Consider the following 23,671-nt stretch of genomic DNA (forward strand, 5'->3'; position numbering starts at 1 on the left):
TTTGCATTTTGTAATTGAAATACACTCCCCTTCCCTTCTCACCCTGCTGTACTTCCTAAAGGGATCACTGATTTTCCTCCCATTTTGGAGAGCATTTAAAGTGACCAAACTTAAAGGAGGAGCCCTGGCCTTTATGAAAGGGAAACAAAGTCCAGGAGCTCCTTCTGTGGGCGCCCTCGGAGCTGGACAGGGCCTCAGCTTCCCGCCTGGGGAGTGGGGCTGATTGTAACAGCGTCTGGATTTGATTGAGTTCTTCTGGAAGATACGTTTCACTTAATTTGAAATAACAGGTCTTTATGATTTTATTTCAGTTAGGACTATATGATATCATTGTCCATAATTATAACAATCTATTTATTTTACCTCCCTACTTGAGAACTTTTAGTGCCTTAGGAGTTTTAATGTTTTACCAAAAAGGAGCAAAAGGAACATTCTAGACCTGTGCTATCCAGTATGGTAACCACTAACCACATGGAGCTGTTGAGCACCTGAAATATGCTAGTCCAAGTTGAGATGTGCTGTTAGAATAAAATACACAGTGAATTTCACAGACTGCATAGGAAAGAGAGAATGTGAACTATTTCATTCATCATTTTTATATTGATTGCATATTGAAATAATATTTTGGATATATTGACTTAAGATGTATTATTACTATTAATTTTATGTTTCTTTAAAAAACATGGCTACTAGAAAATTAAAGTTACATGTTTGTCTCACATTTGTGGCTCGCATTCAGTTTTTATTGGGCAACCATTGATTTAGACTCCTCTAATTATAATTTTTGCAAAAGGTTTCCCACTAAAGATTCCTCCTTCTTTGTTCTCTTGTAACTTACAGACAAGCCACATTTCTTTTTCCAGTTTATTCTTCTTTCCTCCTGTGTGGAGATCTACTTTGTTAAAGAAGGTAAACTTTTTAGTGACTTCTTTATGAGCCACTTGACAGGGACATTTACCTGGAGACAGCGGTGGTATCGCAGGGAGAGAAGGCGCCTCGAGGGCCCATTTGGGTTCTGTTATTAGTGTTGGGTTATTTTTAATGTGGGTGTAGCTGGGCAGCCATAATTGGTAGGAGGTGTTTAGCTGGCGCTGTTTCTACATCTGTTAATGCTGCTGCTTAACTAGCCAGTTCTCGTTTGACTTGAAAGTGCATTGAAGCGTGCTGCTCTGACACCCACCCAGCGGCAGGGCTGTTAGGCCTGCAGTAGTAAAAGCACTTCAGCTGCTCGGTGTAATCATCTAGACTCCGAGGGTCGTAGAGACAGAGACGTGTAGGAAGGCTCAGTGGCCTTCTTAGAGGGCACAGTTGCTATGTAACCCACCCACCAGGAGGTCATTTTCCTACTGGGCATGTGGTCTTTGAGTGAAAAATAGTGACTTTTATTTGATGTTTGAGACCACCTGGTAAGGATCAGCACACAGGAATGCTGAGAAGGGACCTCCTCATCGGCTTTGCTCCGGGTGCTAAGCTGGCATCGTGGAGTGGGACAGCGTGGTTTCTCTGGTGAGACGTGTACGTTTGAACCAACCAGAAATTTGGTGTCGCGTTATTTTGTAGGTAGTCATTGGAGAGTCAGAAACTCAGCAGTGAGCACATATCAGGAGACCCTGAGTCAAGCTGAAGGGCAGATCCTGGGAAGTCGAACAGCACTGTAGGAAAACCCAGCCAGCTCACCCCCCAGGTGCATTATGACAGGTTCATTCCACAGCCACAGTGATCACCTGCTCCGTGTGTCAGGTGCTGGAGATCCCTTGTGCATTCAGGGTCCTGTCATGTGGCAGTGAGGGCTCAGTGTCAACACAGAGCAGAGGAAGGTCGTAGAGAGTAAGAGGGCCTGCAGGTTGTCTGAAGACATCTGATTGGAGGGTGCTTTACTGGCTCATTTAATTAATAGTTGACTGACTTTGAGGTTAAAGTTTTTAGTGGTTTTTGTAATGAATCTCATATTGATTTCCTATTGCCGCACAACGAATTACTCCCAGCAATCAAAATCACCTCAGCTTAAAACCATGATCATTTGTTCTCTCTCTCAGTTTCTGCAGGACAAGAATTTAGGAATGGCTTAGCTGTGTGGCTCTGACTTGGGGTGCTTCCGTGAGGCTGCAGTCAGGTGGTGGATGGGATGGGAGTCATGTTGAAGGCTCCTTCACTTGTGAGTCTGGACTAGGAAAACTCAGATGGCTGGGGGCTGAACAGCTGGAGCTGCTGAGGCCACTATGCCTATGTGGTCTCCTCAGCAGGGCAGCTTCAGGATAACCACACTTCTTAACGTGGTGGCTCAGGGCTCCAAAGACACGTGTCTGGAGAGGGAGAGGCAAGCAGAAGCTGTGGTACTTCTCATGTGTGGCCCAACCTCGGATGTTACCCAGAACCGATTCCGCCTGTTGGTCAAGACAGTTAGGGTCCACCCAGACCCAAGGGCGGGGACAGAGACCCACCCAGACTCAAGGGCGGGGACAGAGACCCACATCTCAGCCGAGGAGTATCTTCACCACACTGCAGGAGCAGCATGTGAGATGGGAAGGAAATACGGTCTGTCACAAATTCAAAGCTCTTGTGGGCAGATGTGTTTCAGTTTGTTTTGTTTCAAGTGTATAATCCTGTCTGTGAAGTGAGAGTATTGACCACTTAGATGTGCTAAAGCTTCCTTCCGACCTTGACGTTCTCCTGGTCTACTATTATTACACATATGGCGGGGAGTGAGTGTGGGGTTGATGAACTGCCCAGCTTTTGTAGACATCTCTGGAGCGCAGCAGCGGACGAGTCAGCTGGGAGTAGGAGGCCTGCTGGGCTCTTCCTGCTGGCCTCAGGCACCCTAGGACCTGGCGTTTTAGTCACCCTTTGTGTTTCTCTAGCTAATCTTCTGGAGCCAGGGTGGATAAAACAGGGATGAAACCAGGAGCTGTCACCATTCTCATGAACAGAGGCGGGTAGAAGAATCAGGGCAGGATCGTGTTAGACCTGCCTTCCCCAGTTCTCATTCTCATGCTCTTTGGCCTTCGGAAGACTGGCAAGGAAGGGAAAGGAACCAGGAAAGGGAATGCTTTGGCATTACTCCTCCACGACAGTGGGACAGCTGCCATGTTTGACCCTAGAGAAGACCTCTTTTAGAAATGGGCAGGCTTGGATTTGGATTTCTGTTCTAACCATCAAATCTTTTGGGATAAGGCAGGGAAATAGGTCCTTTTGCAAAAACTAGGATTTATTTAATATCAGAGATATCCTGAATTCCCAGGTCAGACAGTTGACACAACAGACTGTGCATTAACAGGGTCTCTCTTTGGAAAGAGCTTAGCCACCCTCTTCTCTCTTTGTAGGAGAGAGGCTGCATGTCTGACTGTGGCTCCCAGGGATGGGGAACTAGAGGCTTCCACTGTCGAGGCCCAGACACTTGCCCTGCACGCGAGCACACGGAAGCCCTGACAGAGGGCTGGTGACCTAGACAAGGAAGTAGTGATTTAGTGGCAGAGCCACGTACTCTGAGCCATGTTGTTTTGTGGGGTTTTTTTGGGGGGGGGGTAATTAGGTTTATTTACTTACTTATTCTTAGAGATGGTACTGGGGATTGAACCCAGGACCTCATGCATGCGAAGCATGTGCTCTGCCACTTCCTCTGCCACTTTCCTCCCTCTGTGGAAAAAATTTTAACATGGTTATACAGCATACAACCTCTGACACTTCTGCTTCCAAGAGCAAGTGTTTATATGTAAAATTTCCTTTATAGGTTTTTTTTTTTAAAGACGATTAATGCCCTTTAATTCCTCTGATACAAGTAGATACAGAGGATTTTTTCTGCACTGAGATTCCAAGCAGTTAATCCTATTTTGAAATCTCATTTACTTCTCCACCTTTCCTGATTAGCTATGGATTGGGACAGGATTTTAATTTATTTAAACTTAGGTTTCTTCATCTTCATCTGTAGAATGGACCCAGTGACACGAATCTTGGAGAGTATGTTGAGGAGCTCTGAGGAGGGTGTTGTCAGGGCCCATCAGTGTCCTTGTAGAGATGGTGATGTCCTGAGACAAGAGAAGATGTTACTCTGAATAGAAAGCGTGGGTACAAGTCTTGAGTTGGGGAAAAATAAAAATGTCAGGTCTAGGGAGAGATTTGAGAATCATCAATAAAAATGTCATTATTACTTTAAATTGTTATCCTACTTGCTGTTTTTGAACTATAACAAGTTTAATGAAACTATCAACTAGTTACCCTGGAATAATGGTAGTAAGTTCCAAATGTACTTACAAGGTTGAGTCAGAAATCAGCAGCAACATCGGAGAGGTCTTGGGAGCGCCCACCGTGGTTTGCTGGCACGTCTCCTCCTGGACACTTTGGTTCTGGTGCTATTTATTGAAAAAGTCATACTTTACTTGGCTCACCCTTTCTTTGACGTGTTAAATATTTTAAACCAAAAACCAAATGATAACTTTTCAAAGCAATGTCAGTAGTCTGCCTCCAGCTGGAAGTAGCTATGAGGTGATGGGAATCTGTAGCAAACAGGATTGCATGGGTGAAGAGCAGCAGGTCCTAATCTACTGGCTGGTCAGTAAGAGCCACTGATGAACAGGTAGGCGCCGTGTGGTACGGTGTTTGGAAAGGCTTTTATGTCTTCTGCTTGGCATCAGTGTTCTCTTTTTTCACCCCTCATTAACATAGGCCCACATCTAGGAAACGTCTTCCGTTTTCTTCTGTCACTCTGTGTCTTCAGAAGAGCAGTGGACATACACCTCTTACTCCCAGCCTGGCCTTAGTATTTCTGCTGGGGGACTGTGGTTTACCTACTTATTTGCAGATCTACCTGTTCTTCAGTCCCCTAAGAAGCGGTAAGTTATTAGCATAAAATTTTGTGCAGAAAATAGGGTAGAGCAGAAGGAGCCATTTTCACAGTGGGACTCATTTTAATACCTGCAGTGTTTTCCAAACAGTTATGTAAGAAGGACTGAGTAGAAGTGGCTTTTCAGAGGTCCTAGTGAGTTTCTGACTGTGATACACTAGTTAAAATTCACCAGAGGGAGTTAATTTTGAAGGCTCTCAGCCAGGGGTTAATGCAGAGTTATCTTGCGTCTAGTTTTGTAACGTAGCCCCTGTCTTCTGGCTTCGCTTCTGCGCTGTAGACACAGGTCAGACCCAGCACTTGGGACGCGCCATGTTGGGAGTTCCACGTGTAGACGCAGGATGAGCACACCTTATCACTCTTCTGTGTGCAGTCCGGCTTATTGTTAAGAATAATTTTTTTTGTGATTGGTAGGGCAGGCATTTTATGGCCAATTTAAAAGATGAACGAACCGAAGCAAGCATAAGTTATGAGAATATAGCCTTTACTTGTCCTTTTGTAGGTTTCTGGAAACACTCAGAATCCTGCAATGCAAAAACACAGGCAACCGATGCCCAGCACTCCCCTGATCCACACACTGTCTTCGACTCTGTTCTTAGGCCTCACCCCACACTGAGGTTCCCCGATTATTTACATTTGTCACCTTTAATCCTTTCACACTGCTTCAAGAATTTGTGGCATATGGTTAGTTTTCCCATCTGTAAAATGGAGATACTGGTAGTCCCAGCCTTGTAAGGTTGTCATGATGCTTAAATCAGTCAGTTCAGTGAATATGTGTATATACATGTGTGACTGAAGCATCGTGCTATACATCAGAAATTGACAAAATATTGTAAACTGACTATACTTCAATTTAAAAAAGTAAAAAAAAAATTAGTTCACGAAGAGCCTTTAAGATAGTGCTTGGCATCATAGGCACGCCGGAGCACTGTGCAGCGCTAGCTGCTGTCGTTGTTAAACAGGGTGGTGTTTCCCTACCTTCTTCACATCATGACATGTAACAGTGACCCTGCAGGCCCCAGGCCAGCCCTGCCAGCCTGAGGGGCCAGCAAGGCGGCCAGTTGCCCTCAGGCACAGGGCTTGGGAGGCTCCGGCCTGGGGCAGGCCCAGCAGTGACATGAGGCACTTTTGAACGTGTTACTTTGTCATCAGAGAAGATGCTACCGCACTTTGACCCAATTATGTTTATCCCTATTAAGTATCTCCCATTTCAAAGTGGCTGCGTCTAAACAGTCATGTCAGACTTCCTTTACGGAAGAGAGGAGCAGACCAGATCCTGGGGCTTCAGAGTTTGAATCTCATGTTCTTTCCATTCTACCAAAAATGAGAAATGCAGTTTTCCAGATTCTGTTAAAACCCAGAGTTAACGTAAGTAGTGTGTTCATATAACTCACTGTTGTTTAAAGCCAGGAGTTAAATGTTCTCTACCAGGAACTTCAGATCGAAAGTAGAAAACTATAGCAATCTGTCTAAAAACTGGAGCATAATTATGTAGCAGGATAGAAGTGCTAATTATCACTATGGCAATCATAGGACAGTACTTAGATGTTTGAAATTAACATTTTGTATACCTTAACACAATGTTATATGTAAAAATACATTTCAGTAAATAAAATAAAGTGAAAATTGGAGCACAATCACAACCTGAGTTGTAAAACAAAGCAAAGAACGATCTTGCCAGAAATACATCTGTATTTATATTTGGATCTCATCTGTAGGGACTCAAAAATAGGAAAGGACTTGTTTTGTGCTCTCAAGGGACAGGAGGGTGATTAGAAACAAACAGCACCAGAGAAACCAGTGCCAACACCCAAGGAACCTCAGCTCGTGGATCCGAGAGTGGCCAGATTGCGTGCCTGGGGAGCATAAAAATAAAAAGCAGGGCTGCCGAGTGCTTGGAGCGACGACCCAGCCACAGCTCCCGCCTCGTAAATAAACGGTCTTTCTCCTTCATACTTGGCAGCTTAGCCTTCTAATATCTAAACACCATCAGGGACTGAAAAGCTAATGGACATAGACATAATTCATGAGGCCTTGAATTTCAGTACTGGAAGTGCTAGATTTCAGCTCAACTGCTGGAATGCTATTAAGAAGCAGACTGTGTCTGTGAACTTTCGTTTAGAAGCTTTATAGCACCTGTCTGTTTGTAAGTCGATAGTGTTAATTATTAAATTAAGGTCTTAAAAACTTCAGGGTCTTCCTTTGAAGAGAGATGAATTAATAGAAGGAAAGGAGACCACAGCCTGTTTAACATATCAGCCTATTCTAATTCTTGACGGAGCTGAGTGGGTTGGCTTTGTTTCGATTTTAAAGGCTACTCTGCATTTCTGGTAAACCACAAGGTAAAGGCTGGTCTCTGAGAAGCAGATGTTTTGCCAGTTCTGAGGCCTTGTGGCTTTCCATAGAGAAGTAACAGTACAGGCCACATGAAGCTTTTGCTTCCTTTTTTTTTTTTAAAGTGAGGCCAATGGTGCTTTGCACTTGATAGCATAGTCATTGATACACATTGACAGCAGTGGTCTGTGTTCACCGTCAGATGTCAAATTCATATTTCTGGAAGTAGTTTGCTTGAATTGTCTATAATACAAGTGTTCCCAGTGCACTTGGACTATAGATTTAGCCTTAGAAATAGTAGGAGAGTCTTGGATGATATTTAAAGCCAAGGGAGCAGTGGAAATCATACTGAGGGCAGTTTGGAGAGCAGCAAACCTAGAACAAAGCTGGGGAAGACTCTAATATTTAGAGGTTGAGTAGAGAATGAAGCAGGTAGGTGGTAAGAGGAAAATCAGCAGAATTTGGTGTCACGGAGCCAACAAGGTCAACTCTATTATCAAAGTTTGAAATGGATCCTTTGGCCTTTAACAGTCTGTTTCCACTGTGACCACCCTAGCCCAGGCCCCTGTCATCTCATGGTTTGTTTCACTTGTATATCAAAAACTTGGGAACTCCAACTGCCTGACACTATAGGGAGGCAAAGTGGTATTTAAGATGCAACTCCTGTCTGTTCAGAGTTTATAGACTCTGTGAGTACACGAGAGCTTATGCAAATAAATCAATGCTACGTGACTGGGAGGGGATGGTCAGGGAAGTTTCATTTTGTAGTTGGAGGGATTTGAGCCTGAGGTAAAGTGGAGGTGTCTTGGGTAGGCTGTGGAGAGGAGTATTAAAGGTATCCCAGAGTCTGGAGTTCAGACAAGGTTGTAGCACAAGCCAGCTGGCATTACTGGATGTCTGGTTGGAAAGGTAGGCAGGGGCAGGATCATGGTGGGCCTTGAATTCAGGGCTAAAGGGTGTAAACACCACCCTGACGAGGTCAAAGAGCTATTCTTAGGTAGGGGCTGGAGGCAAGATGGTGTAGGCCCATGATAAAACCTGTGGTTTTGAAAAAAAATTTTGGCAGAGGCTTGTAAGTGGCTGGATGGGGGAGATGGGTTAATAGGCCCATCTAGGAAAGAAAGGATAAGGGTTTGGTCTGGGACTAGAGTTAGAATGGCCAGGAAAGGAAGACACTGAAAGACCTTTCTTAGGAAGAATACCGAGGACGTGGTGATTTGATTTGGGGGCCAAATGGAAAGGGCAGAGTCACAGATAATGGTACCAGGACTGCAAATGGTTCCGTCTGTAGACTCTTCCACTGTGCAGACAGTCTGGCAGTAGTGCTGGGCATGGGTTTTGGAGCCTGGATTTGAATTCTGCCTTTACCGCTGAGGAGTTGGGTGGCCCTGGTCTGGTTACTTAACCATCCATGCCTCAGCTTCCTTGTCTGTAAAATGGAGATGATAACACTACTTCCTTCTAGGTTGTGAGGACTTTGAATTAATATATATGAGGCTCTTGGCACATAGTAGGTACTTAATAACTAACTGTTGAATGGATGATGTTTAGAGGATTATAACAAGTAGAAGAATCAGGATCTGAACTCAAGTTTGCCCAGCTCCACCTGCTGTTCCAGATTGTCTTTCTCAGATGCTTCCTTCATTGTGCTGGCATGAAGGCACAGTGAACCTGCTGTGTGTCCTTTGGTATTGAGCCCACGTTCGGATTGCCTGGTCCTGCCATTCTACCATCTGACTTGCGCCAGACTGTCCGCCTCAGCTTTGTATAGACTCTTCCTGTCCAGTAACCCACTTGCCATCCACTGCCTCTGTATTTCCTGGTGGGCCTCCCTCCCACCATGGCCCTGCAAATGCTGCCTGTCCTTTGTGATCTGGCCTTGGTGAAGGCGTGCTGGACAACTATAGTCCATCCCTCTTCTTGGCTCCCTTGCCGCACTGGTGAGCTGCCCTTCACTACTTTATGCTTGGCTGACTTTAGTCTCAGATGGTTCTGTAATGACTTCATGCACATTTATCTTACCTGCAAAAAATGAATTAGGTTTTTTTTTGAATCAGTTTTAATAAAGGTGCATGGCTACCTTTTTAAAAAATTGTTATTTAAAAAATACCTCCCAGTGTTACGTGCTCAGGAAATACTTAAATTCTTAAAGAATGGATTAAGAAATTAATTCTCAAGGCTGAGGTTGAGTCCAGGGCCCCCTCATCTCACGCCTGGGTTCTCTCACCAGCCTCTTTATTGTGTTGCAGCCAGTCTGTTTCTAATCCACGCAGAGGGCCCCACGGCCCCTGCAGCAGCCCCTGTCCAGTCTTTTCATGAACGCCCATGCTTAGACATCTCTGCTGCCCTACAGTGAGACCATAACTCTGCAGCCTGGCCTAGAAGGCCCTCTGCAACCCGATCCTCTCCTGCCTCTTCAGTCTTACCTGCTGCACTCAGTCTGCAGTTCCCAGAATGTTCTGTGTGCCCTTCCTGGCTGACTCCTCTGCAGGAGCCCACCTGGCAGGCTCTTGCTCTTCCTTGTCACTTCCTCTGAGACCGCAGCAGAGTAAGTTGCTTCCTCCTCCTGGCCCCACCTACCGCCCTTTGTTCCACAACTGCTTTTCACTGGTGCCCAGAGGTTGATCTGTTTGCCCATCTGCCCTGCCAGCTCCTTGAGGGCAGGGCAGCCTCATTGCTTTCCACAGCCGGGGTGGAGATGCTCTGCACATAGCCCAGGATGTGTGCTGATCATATATATCATATATTTATATGTGTATGTATGTATGTATGTGTATATATAGTGTGTGTATATGTGTGTGTGTGTATATATGATACTTTTGTCAAGTAACAAAGGTCACTCTTCAGACGAGAGTAGAGCTGCTTCCTTGCACCTTGACATATTTCTCCTTTGAACCATTCAAATTATATTGAAAACTGACAGTGATGAGTCATATCTTAGAAAGGGGTGAAATCTGAAAATGCAGAGCCTCCAGGAATGGAGTAGGAGGTTACAGATCGGTCTTGCAGGCCAAGTCTGGCTCTTGGCTGAATTTGCCCGGCTGGTCTCAAACACGGGGAGTGGGAGGGACTCTCCTCCCGGTGGGCAGGTGATTTATTGGCTGGGAAGCTTCCGCGGTGATTTAGTTGTGAAACGGCGCCCTGCGAGGTGCAGGCTAATGCCCGGGCCGCGCTGGAGCGCCGCCCACCATCCCGGGCCGGAAGAGAGCGCGGGGGTCGTCGGGGACCAGCACCCCACTGCGCAGCCCCGGGGCGGCGGGCGTGCGGCCGTCGCGCTGCCGACTAGGCCCGCCGGGAGGGAGGCCTGGAGACGGAGCGGCCTGGGAAGGGCCCCGAGTGCCGGTTCGGCCCCAGCCCTTCGGGCGCCCTCTGCTCGCGCTCGACGCAGTGGGGAGGAAGTTTCTGCGCTCCACCGCCTGGGTTGAGCCCCGCAGTTGGGAAGGAGGAAACTGAGGTACCAGCGCCGGGGTCCCGAGTGCCCGGGCCGCGGGCCCGGCACAGAGCCTCGGGGTGGGGGCCGGGGCTGGTGGGCGGCGCGGCGATCCAGGCCGCCTTTTGCAGCCGCCCGTGGCCGCGCGGGGCTCTGCGCGCCGCTCAAGCCTCCTCCCCCGGCGGCAGCGGCGGCAGTGGCGGCGGCCCCAGCCCCGCGCCCCGCGCCCCGCGCGGCCCCGCCGCGGTCACACGCCGAGCCGCCCGGCCGCCTCCGCCCTGCGCTTTGTGGAGCGGGAGCCCGAGCCTGAGCCTAGTGACAAGCGCGGCCTCTCGCCGCCCCGGACGCTGAGTGCCGCCCGCGCCGGCCCGGCGTACCTGTAGCTGCCGGGGGTGGGCCGCGCGGGACCCCGCTTCTAGCCCCGAGGTGGGGCCGGGACCCCGGGAGTTGCCCCCCTTGCGGCGGGGAGGGGCTGCCTGGGGGAATCGGACCAAGTGAAAGTCTCCGGACTGCTAAGGAAATGGGGGGTGGGGGGCGTCGGGAAGAAGGCAGGAGTGCGCGTGATTATTTGTTCCTTGGAGTGGCTTTTAATGACGGCGATGGCGGGGCAGGCCAGCTGGGGTTCGGGCTCCCAGGGGCTTCTGCGATATCGGTGCCTTTCTGCCGAATTTCTCGGATTAACGAAAGGGCCTTTTAACCCTCGAGGGTGCCTGGAGAAAAGTCTCCAGGTTTGGTTCTGTTTCCCCCTTCTGTTCGACACTTGGGGAAGCCTCGTCCTCCGGTGGAAACCAGTTGTGCTGTTCTACTGAAACACGGAGCATATTTGTTTATACCTCCGTGGACCGATGCGGGGAGCGGAGGCACAGAGGGCGCAGACTGCTGCTTACCTCGGGCGTAGGACGTCCTTCTAAATCGGCCTGGTGTGCGGGCCTGGGGTTCTGATGGAGGCTGTCCGCGGCCTGCCGGGCGTGGGTCCCAGCTGTGCTGCTGAAATATCCCCCAGCCTAGTCAGTATTCCCTAGCTCAGACTTTTTTGTGGTGGTTATTCTGCTGATTGAAGATATCTTTGCTTTGCTGACATCCTGTTTTGTTTTTTGTTTTTACATTCCATTTGTTGTTTCTTTTTATCACAGAAACGCTTCGTTAAGGGGCTCAGGCAGTACGGCAAGAACTTCTTCAGAATTAGAAAGGAGCTGCTTCCCAATAAGGAAACAGTGAGTACAATTGGACTTTATGTAACTTGATTTTTTTCCTCTTTGCTCCCGCTGCTTCTCTGCACTTGATCTTACGAAATGGTTTCCTTTAACCCTGCGTTGTGCTCGGACTCAAGCTGGCCTCTAAGATCCTATTCATTTTACTTCCTTCACTTTTAGTTTTAGCTCATGATTCTATCTAGATCGTTAAGTGACAGATTATGCTTATCCCCACCCCCAAGAAAGCAGATTTCTGAACAGAAAAGTCTGGCAACAGAGGGTTGGTTGCTGGGCGGTGGGTGTCTGGGTTGTTGGAGAGTCAACATCTAACTTTAAATACAGTGTCTGAAACAGAAAAGATCATGTCTGACTACTTTGGATTTGGTTATTGACAAAATTCATCAAAAAACAATAGAGTTAAGAGTGAGTTTGTAGCTCACTATACTTTGAATTCCCGTGGGACTTTTTATTTCATGTAGCTATGTTTCAAAGAGTACTTTTAACTGTTTTTTTAACCCTAGAAGTTTGCACTTTTTATTGGACAGATACATAAGAGTTCCTAGAAATTCTTTAGAACGAGGCTTTTAAAAATTCCTTTGATACTTCACAAAGCTGAGAATCAGATCTCATGAGTGCTCTTGCTAAACCTGGGGTAGGCAGGTTTGCTATGGAAAATTGAGAGTGAAGTTGTATGAAGAGAATGCTAGCAATGGAGTCATTCAGTCTTACTTGAATTTACCTATGATTTCCTGCAGGTGGTATTGGAGGAGGGTGGGGAGAGGCCTTGTGGCTAGGTCAAGGAATAGGGGAGACTGGGGGTGGAGTAGCACCAGTCACTTCCCGAAGCAGAAGTGCGCTCCAGGACCCCGGGATGGGAGGTTGAATATTCAGACCTTGAGCCGCTTCCCCCATCCCCCTTTTCGGAAGTGGAAGGAGGAGGTGGTAGAAAAATATCCATTATAAAAGCAGGTGGGTTGGTTTGGTATTTGATTTTCTAATAAGGTGTTATTTACTGATTTCCTCTTATTCAGTTTAGGTTCTTTTATTTAGTTTTTTTTTCCCTAATCGAATTGTTTCTGGACACTTTTTCTGTACCCTATCTTATAAATAGCAAGACCTCAAATTAGGAAAGAAGGTTTCTGAGATTTAAATTGGTGTCTTGCATTAATCAATCATAATACAATTAAGCTTTCAATATTTATTACATATCTAAATATGCTGAGTTGGGTCATTTTGAGAATGGTTAAACAAAAAGCTGTTTGTAGACATTAAACTAAAATATATTATGTAATCAATCTATATATATAAAATCAGTTTATTTTTTGTTCTTTCCAGAACAGTTTGGGGTGAGGTATTTAATATGGAACAATGAAAGAAATACCTTTAAGTTTTCTGAAGATTTCAGTTATTTGAAGTAAAAACAAAAAAGCCTTTACCCAAGTTTAGGAATTTTGGTTTAGCCAAATTGGAGTGAAAATGAGAGAGATCAGTGAGCTGATACGATGGGCCAGATTATAACCTCTCAACACAAGTTTTCTCTCCCTGTGCTCTGCTGAAAGTTGTGAACCATGGAGACTTTGATACACCACATCCCTCGATAATTATTTTATCTTTCTGTTTTCAAAAATAAACTTAATAGAGATACTAAGCATTGAATCTCAAATCTAGTCTCTAACATTTGGAAATACCAGACAGTTTGCACTTTATCTGCCTTATGGAAACTGATCTGAATTAACCTTGGTAAGGGTCTTCTAATCTGTTTATCTTCTTACTCTTGGTTGTCCCTCATACTTATTGATGACGTCTGACTCAGTAAGCAGCCTTTCCTTCCCCACAGAGAAGCTCTCACTACACCAACCTTTTGAGCAGGTTCTCTGGTCTTTTTCAGGCACCTCTTTTCCAAGACTCTTTCCCATTGCTTCTCTGCCATCCCTGTTTCCCAGGGCACGTCTTCCTCAGGGCGCAGTCGTTAGAGCTGATGGGAGAGTTGTTCGCGGCACTGGAAAGTTTATTAGGGCCGACATTGGCCAACTGTCTTAGTGTCCTGCTGTCTTTTGCATGGAATTGGAGGAGGTTGGTAGCAGGGTAAATCTAAGTGCTCTAGGCGGCTGGGGGAGGCACTCATCTTACATTTTCCTTAGTTATCAGCATGGCCAAGCTAATCATTCACAGCTCCTAGGGGAGGGAGGGCGAAGGTTATTTTTCATTTTTGCTGCAGAAGATGAGAAAATTTGCAGATACCAGTGTTCTTGGTTCAAAACTTCCTTGGTAGAAATCTTCATATGGTCATGCTTTATATACACAGCAGATATCTCTAGTCTAGATACTCCACGTTCTCTTCTGTTTACCAGAGTTATTAACTCATTTCTTTGCTATTCTCAAATGACTTGAAACTTCAGAAGGGTGTCAGCATCCAAAAGAACATGCCTAATTGGGCGTGGGCTCAGGATCAGCAGCCCTGTGTTCTATTCTTGGTCTCACCGGTAACTGGTGTCTGGTGATCTCTCAACTGGGCAGTCTGCTCTGAGCTGTTCATTGGGAAGCTCAGGTCAGATCCTGCCAAGACCTGGTAGATTATTTTCTCTCAAATGATGTTTCTTTGAATGAGAATTTTATAGGTGTTACAATCTTTAAAAAGTGTTTGCACATCTTTGGCTGTCGCTGTACCTGAGAGCAAAGTCGTGGTTCTTGCCTTCTTTGTGGGGCCTCCAGCACATTATTCACCCTCTCTGTCCTGTAATGTCTGTTTCGGTAAAATGGGGTGATCCTTCCACCTCTTAGAATTGTTTTGAGAATTTAAACAAGATAATGTCTATGAGGAGTATATAAAATCCCTTCAAAATGGTTGTTCTGATCTACCCCAAAGACTACATAAAGTAGCTAAATGCTATGAAAAAAAGTTATTTTCTGCTTATCAACATTGAGCCTATATAAAAAGAAATTACTTGCTTTTTATTAATCTGTCTTACAGAAAAACCCTCTAATTGAAAAACTGAGAGGAGGTGGAGAGCACTGCCTAGTTTAAAGGATGTATTTCCTCTGTCTTGAAGCTTTGAGCTTCCATCCTTACCAGGCCCTTCCGTGCCGTTATGCAGACGGCGCTTCCTGGTGGGCGTGGACACGGACAGCTTTCCTGGCTCTTTTGGCTTCTGGTGTTTATTACTCAGGAGCTAAATCTGGCTTTTCTCTGAACACTGCTGCCCACTACAGTGGGAATAGTGGCTGTGATTGTGGAAAACCAACTGTTTATAGAGGTTTAGTTGAATGGGTATTACATGTTAGCCTCATGGTACCCAAGAGAATAACTGCAAGTCGGATAATTCAGTGTAACGGTTGTGTGAATGTCCTGTGGTTTACCTTTCTCCTCACTTTCCCTCTCTCTAGAACTGCTTGCTTCCCTCAGTATGCTTATGAGGTGTGTAATGAGTAGTGAAATATGGTAAAGAATTTTCACTCAGCATCTCAGGTTCCCCTTGGCTTTATACCTCTTCTCTTTAAAGGCACAGTTTGGCCTAAACCACATCAGAGTCTTGGGTGTTAGCACATTTGTATAAATCACGGTGAGTGCCCCATCGCTGAGCTTCTGAGACGGTGATGGGGAACAAGGCTGCTGCGTTTTGCTTTAAGCACTGCCATGGAATCTTTGGATTGATAAATCACATGAGCATTGATAACTAAGGTAATGCCTGAAAAAAGAGACCTAATAGAGTTGAATCTTAATTACTAAGAGGGGAGTCCATGTTATAAGTAATACAAAATCATGGGTGTTCCAAAAAATAACACTTGTTTGACTTTTACACATTGTAGTTTTCTTAAAAATCATGAGATGATTACTCAGGTGACAGTGACATATAGTATCTTCTTTCATGCTGAGAACATCTGTTTGTTGTTTGAACCAAAGACTTTCTGTGTCTGACACCTAGGCGGTTGTCCTGTCCCTGGAATCCTGGCTGGCCTTTGTTTAAAGCTCTGTTGCTTGGATAGATTGAGCCAGCAGACCTGTGTCTGGTGCCTCTAATGTTAGTGAGAAGACCATTTGATCCGGAAGAGGTGCACCCAAACGATTTTTTACCTCTGGAGGGAGCAGGGGAACAGGTGCACACCCTCAGTTACCTTTCCTCATCTCTTAGTTTTATTTTTGAATACCCAGCCCATTGGAGATTAGGCTTTTGTTATTTGTAAAACCTGTTGCTGTTGCATTAATATTTTCTGTACCAGAAATTCATTTTCACACATTTCCCATTTTCAGAGCTAGCTAAACATTACGTATAGTTCAATTTTTAGAAAATTTTGTATACCACTGAACGCAGTAATGGTGCATGTCTGTAAGGAGAAGCAAGGTGCCACCCATCCTGCAGGGTGTCCCGCAGGGAGCCGGCATTGCAGCGGGGAAGGTGAGCCTCTGCGTGCCTGCCATGTTTGGCAGGACGTGCCAAGGGCCCTGGTGGAGGTCCAAGCCCCACAACGTGAGCACAGAGGCGGGAGGGTTTCTGGAATACTAATTGGAGGATATGGTGTTTAAACTGGAGCTTTGAAGGAAGGATATGTTTTTTTAACAGGCTGTGGTTGGGAGGGTGGAGGAAAAGCGAGTTTCCAGCTGGAGGAAACATCATGTGCAAAGGCATGGAGACAGGAAATTGCAAAACGTGCCCAGCAAGTACATGAGTGTAGATGGTAAGAAGGCTGCGTGAGCTGATGCATTGGGACTTGCGCCAAAATTACGGCTGGAGGTAGACTTTGGGGGACCTTGCAGTCTCTCCAAAGAGAACATTTGGGGACCCGTTGAAGGCTTTTAGAAGAGAGGAGAGAGCCTGGGAGCAGCGCCAACAACATGGAGACCACAGACGAGGCTCTTAATAGTCCAGTCTTGCCATAGGACAGAAAATGAGGGGTTGAAAGTGATTTCTGGAAATGGAAGTCTTTTATCTTGATTTTTCTCCATTGAAAATGTGTCACTCCTCCCCCTACCCTTTTGAATTGGACCAAGGGGCAGCTGTTTTTGATGTTTTGAGGTTTAACGTTGATAGGATGAAAAGTATTGGAGATTTAAAATTTTAATTTGAGAAATAACATGAAAATCAACCACCTTTCTCAGTCACATTTCTGGGAACGAATTCTATTAAATGTGTGCATAAGTACTGAATATTAATTGTTCGTTTCTTCAGACAAATATCTTTTGCATAGAGCGTATGCCTCCAGCAAAGAATAACCGCTGTAGAGGAAGGGCTGTAATCAGGGCTCTGTTAATATTAAGAGGTTAAAAATGACTCTAGCGTTTAATATGAGCATTCAGCATGAAGTTTTATTTAACTTCAGGTTACAACCTTAGATAAACAATTTTCTAGCCTCATTAATGCTTAATCTAATGTTACATAACGAAGTGTGGACTTCCTGAATAGGTTGATACTGTTGAGGACAGTGTTTTACAGCCGCGTAGGGATACTTGGTTTTGAGCCAGAGACCTACTGCAGACGCTGTGTGTCTGCACAGCTCACAGTATGGTCCTCGGGCCCGTGTTAGCATCACTACCTGGAGCTAGTTAAAACTGCAGCCTCTCAGCCTCCTGCCCATTCCTTGAAGGAGAATCTGCGTTTTAATAAGCTCACCAGGTGATTCAAATGCAGAGTAAAGTTTAAGAAGCACTGTTGTTTACAATAATGAAGTCTTGTAGAATTCGAATCCTGTAGGTCATATTCATTCTGAAAATAATGTTGTTTTCATTCTGTTAAAGTTGTAAATTGTTTGAGTGTTAAATCAGGCTTGATTTTGTTTTTCAAATGATTATAGAGTATTTCAAACATAGAAAAGTATCTGGGCTTTTTTTCATTGTCAGTAATAGAATTTCCTAATGCAGCTTTCCTCTTTCCATTGCCCATTTTTTCCTAGAAACACAGTTGTAGCTCCTGTCACATTTCACATGAAAACTGTTGTCCCCCTCTGTATCTGTTGACATGCAGTCATCATATGTGAGTTAGGCTAGGCTGGACCCTACTTAAGTTTCGAACAGAAACCTTTTTATTTGAAATGATGACCTTCTCTTATTAATGTGAAGTTGACATATTTAGTACCACAGTGTTTTTAGGTGTTACTTTCTTCCACTGGAACCCCTGTATATGAAGAAGAAATATAAATATTGCGAGAGGTTGGCAAGAAGTGGGTACAGGGACTGACATGTGCCATACTTTTTCTCTTAATAACTTGACCTCGAGTAGATGCAGATAGGGTTGGAATTTTCCACTCAGGGCAGGAGTGATTACCCATGGAAGCAGGCACTGCATTTTGGCAGCAAGTACTGTGATCCTATAGTTGTTCCCATTAAAATGGAGCAGAGCCTTGAATCTGTTCATGCTGATCGTCTAAACTGTATGGATGTTTGACTGGGCAGTGGTCCAGTTTTGACTAGGGTAATCTAGGAGAGATTGGCCAATTCCCTTGTGTAAGTGAAGCAGTTAAGAAATTTGCATGTAAGAAACTTCTGCTGCTGCTATTGGGAGGTGGGGGAGGGGGTCTTTAAAATTTTGGTAACTTTTAAATTTTTGATATTTATTTTTAGAGTAATTATTTTAAAAATAATTTTGAAGTCAGTTTTATGAGGTGCAGGTTAAACAGATTATATTGAAACTTCCATAGAATCAGATGACTCTTTAAACCAAGGGCCTTGGATATTTGCCGTTCTCAGTGTCAACATCGTAGGCCTGTCCTTGGTCTTACCCTGCCTGTTAGCGTCGGTGGGATTGGCACAGGTGTGCCTCAGTTATATGCAGTGTATTCCTTGTGGGAACTTCACTCACATGAAAGCCGCCTTGGACTTGCAGCGTGTTGCTGAACACAGTGCTGCTTGTTGGTTAGTTATTTGCTGTTGGTATTTATTAGCCTGTATTTCTTTTATGGTTTGGCTGGATCTTGGTTACCTGGTGACTTTTAAGATGGAACATTTATGACTTTTAAGCCTAAATAGGCACACTCATTTTATTAGATGGTAAAACAAGTGGAAGGTTTGAAATGGTGTTTAAGAAGACTTATAAGTTGTGATTGCTGTAGTTATGGTCAATGTGTTTATCAACTTGTAACTCATATTTTATATCATACGTAGATTTTTTTAGCCTTAATGAGATCTATGAATCCATCCTAACTTTGAAAATCCAGTTTGCTGATATTTTAAAAAATAAATCTGGTCTGTTAAAAACTGACATTAAAGAAGTTTTAAAATGTATCTGAAATCATAATCCTTGAGTAATTGGTTCATTTTAATCTTACTTGAAGTTATGTCCTTGAGTAATACTTAGGGGAAAAAAACAGAGTAAAAATTAATTGTATTGTTTTGAAAAGTGAAGCAGAGCGTTCGTCTCCGTCTCATTCACAGCTGTTCACCAGTGGTGGGAAGGACACCCCCGCCGCATGAAGAATTTTTTCCTGTTGTGTGTAATTTGAAAAACATTAATTGTATTATGGAACTAGGAAAAGCAAGCAAGAGCAAGCTGTCTTGGGACACCAGAAATCCATTAAGCTAAGTTTTCTTTTTGACATGTTTAATTTTTAAATTAAGTTTCAATATTACTGACCTTTGTTATTTTTTCCACCTTGGAAATATGATTCTCCTGTGCTAGTGTCTTAAATCCTTCTTCTGAACCCTCTAAACTGTGGCATCATAATTCCCAGGACTTGGCCTCCAAGATGACTAAACCATCAGCACAGCTGGCAGAATTGGGAGAGTTTGGGGAGAATTGTTTTTGCGGAACCTTTGCTACCCAAGGCTGTGCTCCTGGAGGTGGGGGGGGGGGGTCTCAGGTGCTCAAAAGGGTCTTTACCCTCGAGGAGCTCACAGTCTAGTGAGGAGGCCAGCAGACTTTGTGTTCTTCTCTGGAAGGTGCCTGAGTCACGGTCACTGAGACTGTGTCCGGAGCTCACTTGTCGGGGTCCTGCTTGGGAAGCACATCTGTAAAAGCCACAAAGCCTTTTTCTTTGTGGACTGGTGGCCGTTAAACAAAGAACCCAGCTCCCCTCAGCAGAGTTGTGTTTTGTTCTGTCCTTTAAAGATTAGTATTTCTTTAATTTTAGCCTTGGGTGTGGACTCTGCTCCCCGCTTCTCTTCAATGCATTTCTCTTCTGCACGTGTACATGCATCTGTGTATTTATATAGAATGTAAGGCCTTCTGGGCAGGAACCTCACTTTAATACCTCTTTATATTACCTTTACAGCCTTATAACAATCCCTCACTTAGTATTTGTTAAAAATGAAGTGTGTATGTGTTCACATGTGTGTGAATGAAGGGGTAGAAATGTGTTGTGTGTGTACATATGTTTTAAAAGATTAAAACTCCTCAGTGATTTTAAGGAAAAGTTTTCCTCATCTTTTGCTCTTTGTGTTGGTTTTCATGATCTGCTTTGATGCTGGTTTAAAGACCAGTTGAAACCTGGACATCCCAGGCATTAGACTGTATCGTGGACAGAAAATCCTTGTTAATGCTCGTGTCCCAAGACAGTAAGACTGTGACTGAGGGTTCACTGTGCACGTTGGACTTTCCTGTTCTGTTTATCATGGGCAGTAAATCAACTATACTGTTTGCACAGCAATTCTGTTTTCTAGATTATTTATAAGATTGAAACCCATTGTTTATTTTTCTCAGCAGGTTTATTGAGCGAGTCAAGAATAAAATACTGTCTTAAGCAGTAGAGTAAGCCATTAGCCAGTTGCAGCTTGGCCTCAAAACGATCAAAAGAGGGTGTCTGTGTCTGTCTGTCTCTCTCTACTGGAGGTGAGAGCCAAGAAGGTGGAGGAGGTTCAGTGTTGCCAGATCTCTGCAGCTTTGCAAGGTTCCTGTGACTGTTTATGGATTTTCTTTTCCTTTTAGTCAGTTAGTGAGTCACCATCATATGCTATTTTATTATCTTGAAAACAGTCTGAAATTTTTATCCTGCGTCTTTGCTGTATGAGTGAAACCACTGAGGATGTTCTGAACAATATTAAATTAAAAGGTTTTTTTTTTTCTATGATGTTTTGGTTATATATTTCCAGCTGCAGCCATTGTCTCTGTGTTCCCATGTGCAGGAGTTGGATTTTTCTTGAGTTTGGCAAGAAATGGTAACTTTCATGTGTTTGATTATTTTAGAGGGCTGGAAGCAGCATAGGTCCAGTGTCTCTGGGGTTTGATGATTATTGATTTAGGCACATGCCTCCTAAGATCAGAACTTGATTCTTGCCACAAATGCTCTGTTTTAGAAATGTGTTAATGAGGTACATTTAATCAGGTCAGAGGCTTGTGGCCTTAAGTTGTCCAGGGGAGGTGTTTAAGTTTTGGAAGGAGAATCTAGAATTTGTGGAATAATTGAATCCTAAAGGAAATTGGCCCAGTGAATCTGTATACATGGCCAGCAGCAAAGTAAAGGAAGCAGCAAGTGCACTGGGCAAACTGGGGAGTGTGGGATAAAAAACCAGAACAAAAATTTTTAAGTAAGTTTCTAAATTCTCTAATTACCTCCTCCTCCCCTTAAAAAAAAAACAAAACTAAATTTACTCTGTCCTCTGGGCTGAATTTACTTATTAAAACTTGAAGCTTATTTCTGATGTAAGCCTATCAGGTGACTCAGGAGAAAAGGCCACATGCTTCCCTGTCAGATGTTTAGGCAGAATAATACAGTTAAAGGACAGAAAGCTTCTTAAAAGCGCAGTCAACTCGTGTTCATATTAAAATGTGCGAGCTTAAAGTTAATATGCACCCAGTTGTCCAGTGTATTTGTCTTAGACTCAAGCTAAAGCATACTGTTTTCCTTTGTGCTGTGTTCTGTTCAAATGACTAATTTCCCACGTGCTGGGTACCTTACCAGACGTATCTATAAATACTTGTATCGTTATAAAATTTTTCTAGAAAACAGTGACTTTTCAGCATTTAGATAGTGTGAATGTAAACAGTTTATTCCTCATCCAGTTGATCAACAAGCCCTTAGAGTTCACTGAGTTATGAGAAGCTAGGAGATGGGGCTCTGCTCCCCGGCTCGCTCTGTTTATGTTACCACGTGTGAGTCGGCATGAACCCAAGAGCTCACGCGGTGGTGTGGACATGAAGTGGTGAGGAATCAGAGGAGCTGAAGGAATTGTGTGCCCCTGGAAGGTGTGCAGGCAGGGCTGGAAGCTGTTTGAAGGATAGGTTTTTTAAATGTTAGAACTTGTTTGAAATGCCTTATGAGAAAAAGCCTTGTCTGTGGAGGACTTGTCCAGGTTCCTGAAACCCTCACAGCATCCCTGCACAGTGGCTGCCCTGCTGGTCCCAAGAACCTGGTGACAAGGAGCCTGTTAAACACAACCGCAATGGTTTTGGACAGTTGCGATATTTTAAGTGTCCTCCTTTATTGAGCTGGACTCTGAGTCACTTCACCTTCTAATAAGGCATCCGGGTCATGTCCCTTGATGGCAGAGAGAATTATTCCACAACCCTCCCTCGCCGAGGCTCTTCAGATGGGCCAGGGAGGTTGGCTCGCCCCATCTGGGCTTCTGGCTCTGGGCCCTGCCCCGTCCATTCTAGGCGCGCTCCAGGGACCTGTGTCGTTTGGGCCCCATCCTTGCCAAAGCTCGTATGTTAATTCAGGGCACACTTACTAGTGTAACAGAAAGCCATATTTTAGGTTTCGTTTATTCCGTCTAGTTCAGCACGTCTTCAGGTTAGCATTTGTAACCCAGCTCTCATTTCCCACAGGAGAAGGTATTAATATTAAGATTTAGTAAAGGACGCTACCTGATACAGCAGTGCGTACTCAGACTAACCATCAGTTAGGCCGATTAAACACCTGGAGGGGACTTGCGTAAAGATTACTCTGCCAAACCACAGCATGACCGTGCATGGAACGGTGGGCTCTCCCCTTGTGGGAAAGACCATTAGCTTTAATCACGGCCCCAGACCCTCCCCGGAACCTGTCCTCACTGCTCATCTGGGCACCGAGTCAGCCCCTCAGCCCGGTCCTAGGAGGTGGAGATGGCGGTACTGGAGCAGACGTGCCCTCAGCTGGTGCCGCGCTTGTCCAGCTGCGGATGGAGGCAAAGCGGGAGTGCCAGGTTCTCCTCCCCTCCCTCAGAAACAGGAAGCCTGCAAACGGGCCACTCAGCTGGGAGCCCTGGGTTTTAAGGTCAGCCGTCGCTCCGGCGCTTCCTGTCAGTCTCCACGGTGGACTTGCTGCCTTTCACTGAGCCTCCCGTCCCAGGCTGGCGGGGAGCGCACTGGCCAGCGCTCCGCTTTTCTGCCCCCGCCTCACCCGGGGTACTGACAGCCCAGCCTGGGGAGGAAGTCTGGCTTTTCAGCCAGTTCACCACTGCTGCGTAACCCGAGGGCAGGTCCCAAGTCTGCCCCTGAGCTTCCCAAGCACTGTAGTGGGTAAATACAAGTCCTTAGTTGACCACTTCCTGCTCCCAGATGCTCTACTCCCTCTGCTGGTTTTGAGACCGCTCACGCTTCCTTGAGAAATATGCGGCCCCATGTTTAAGGTGACACAGCCGTTCCCCCAGGTCTTCAGCTGTGTGTGTTGCACAAGAAACAAGAGAATGCCTTCTGGCTGGGGGAAAATTATTTGAATTCTTAAGCAAGGATGGCCAGGAGTAGATGTGATAGAAATACCTTTCTAGTACCGTTCCTCTGCCTCACATCCCACCCTTAAAAATTACCAGACCTTGTTTAGGGCACCCCCAAACCAAGCATTTCTCTGTTTGACTTTTTATTCAATTCTTGTTTTCTTTCACTGCCACCCACTGCCCTCTGCCCAGCCCCACCTCCCCCCACCAGCACTCATGGCAGGAGTCATTTTTTTATGACACACATAACCTTTAAACCAAAAAGAAAGTGCAGTGCTTATAACAAAATGAATCTCTTTTCTGCTTTTATTTTGAAAAGT

The 23,671-nt window shown here is 45.0% G+C and overlaps 1 protein-coding gene and 1 long non-coding RNA gene across 7 annotated transcripts in view; one reads left to right on the forward strand and one right to left on the reverse strand.

Moving 5' to 3' along the window:
• Nucleotides 1-23,671, forward strand: part of RERE (arginine-glutamic acid dipeptide repeats) — a 269,676-nt gene that overhangs the window by 203,601 nt on the left and 42,404 nt on the right. For 3 of the 5 annotated variants that reach the window (XM_031463992.2, XM_064494092.1, XM_031463994.2), the window contains one exon: nucleotides 11,735-11,815. In XM_031463992.2, coding sequence (XP_031319852.1) covers nucleotides 11,735-11,815 — 81 coding nt within the window. Of the gene's footprint in view, nucleotides 1-10,459; nucleotides 10,626-11,005; nucleotides 11,028-11,734; nucleotides 11,816-23,671 lie in introns of those variants that run through there. The other 2 variants (XM_031463995.2, XM_031463996.2) reach the window with 2 other exon arrangements.
• LOC135322914 (uncharacterized) lies at nucleotides 1,361-13,965 on the reverse strand. Of its 2 annotated transcripts, none has more exons than XR_010383992.1 (5): nucleotides 13,653-13,965; nucleotides 11,489-11,588; nucleotides 4,249-4,346; nucleotides 3,544-4,022; nucleotides 1,361-2,303 (listed from the first exon to the last, which is right to left on the reverse strand). It is a non-coding gene; the product is annotated as an uncharacterized LOC135322914 (long non-coding RNA). The 2 variants fall into 2 exon arrangements; XR_010383991.1 differs by lacking the exon at nucleotides 1,361-2,303 and adding an exon at nucleotides 3,188-3,441 and having other exon boundaries at nucleotides 13,653-13,964.

This window comes from Camelus dromedarius, chromosome 14, assembly GCF_036321535.1.
Source record: "Camelus dromedarius isolate mCamDro1 chromosome 14, mCamDro1.pat, whole genome shotgun sequence".
Taxonomy (NCBI): Eukaryota; Metazoa; Chordata; class Mammalia; order Artiodactyla; family Camelidae; genus Camelus; species Camelus dromedarius.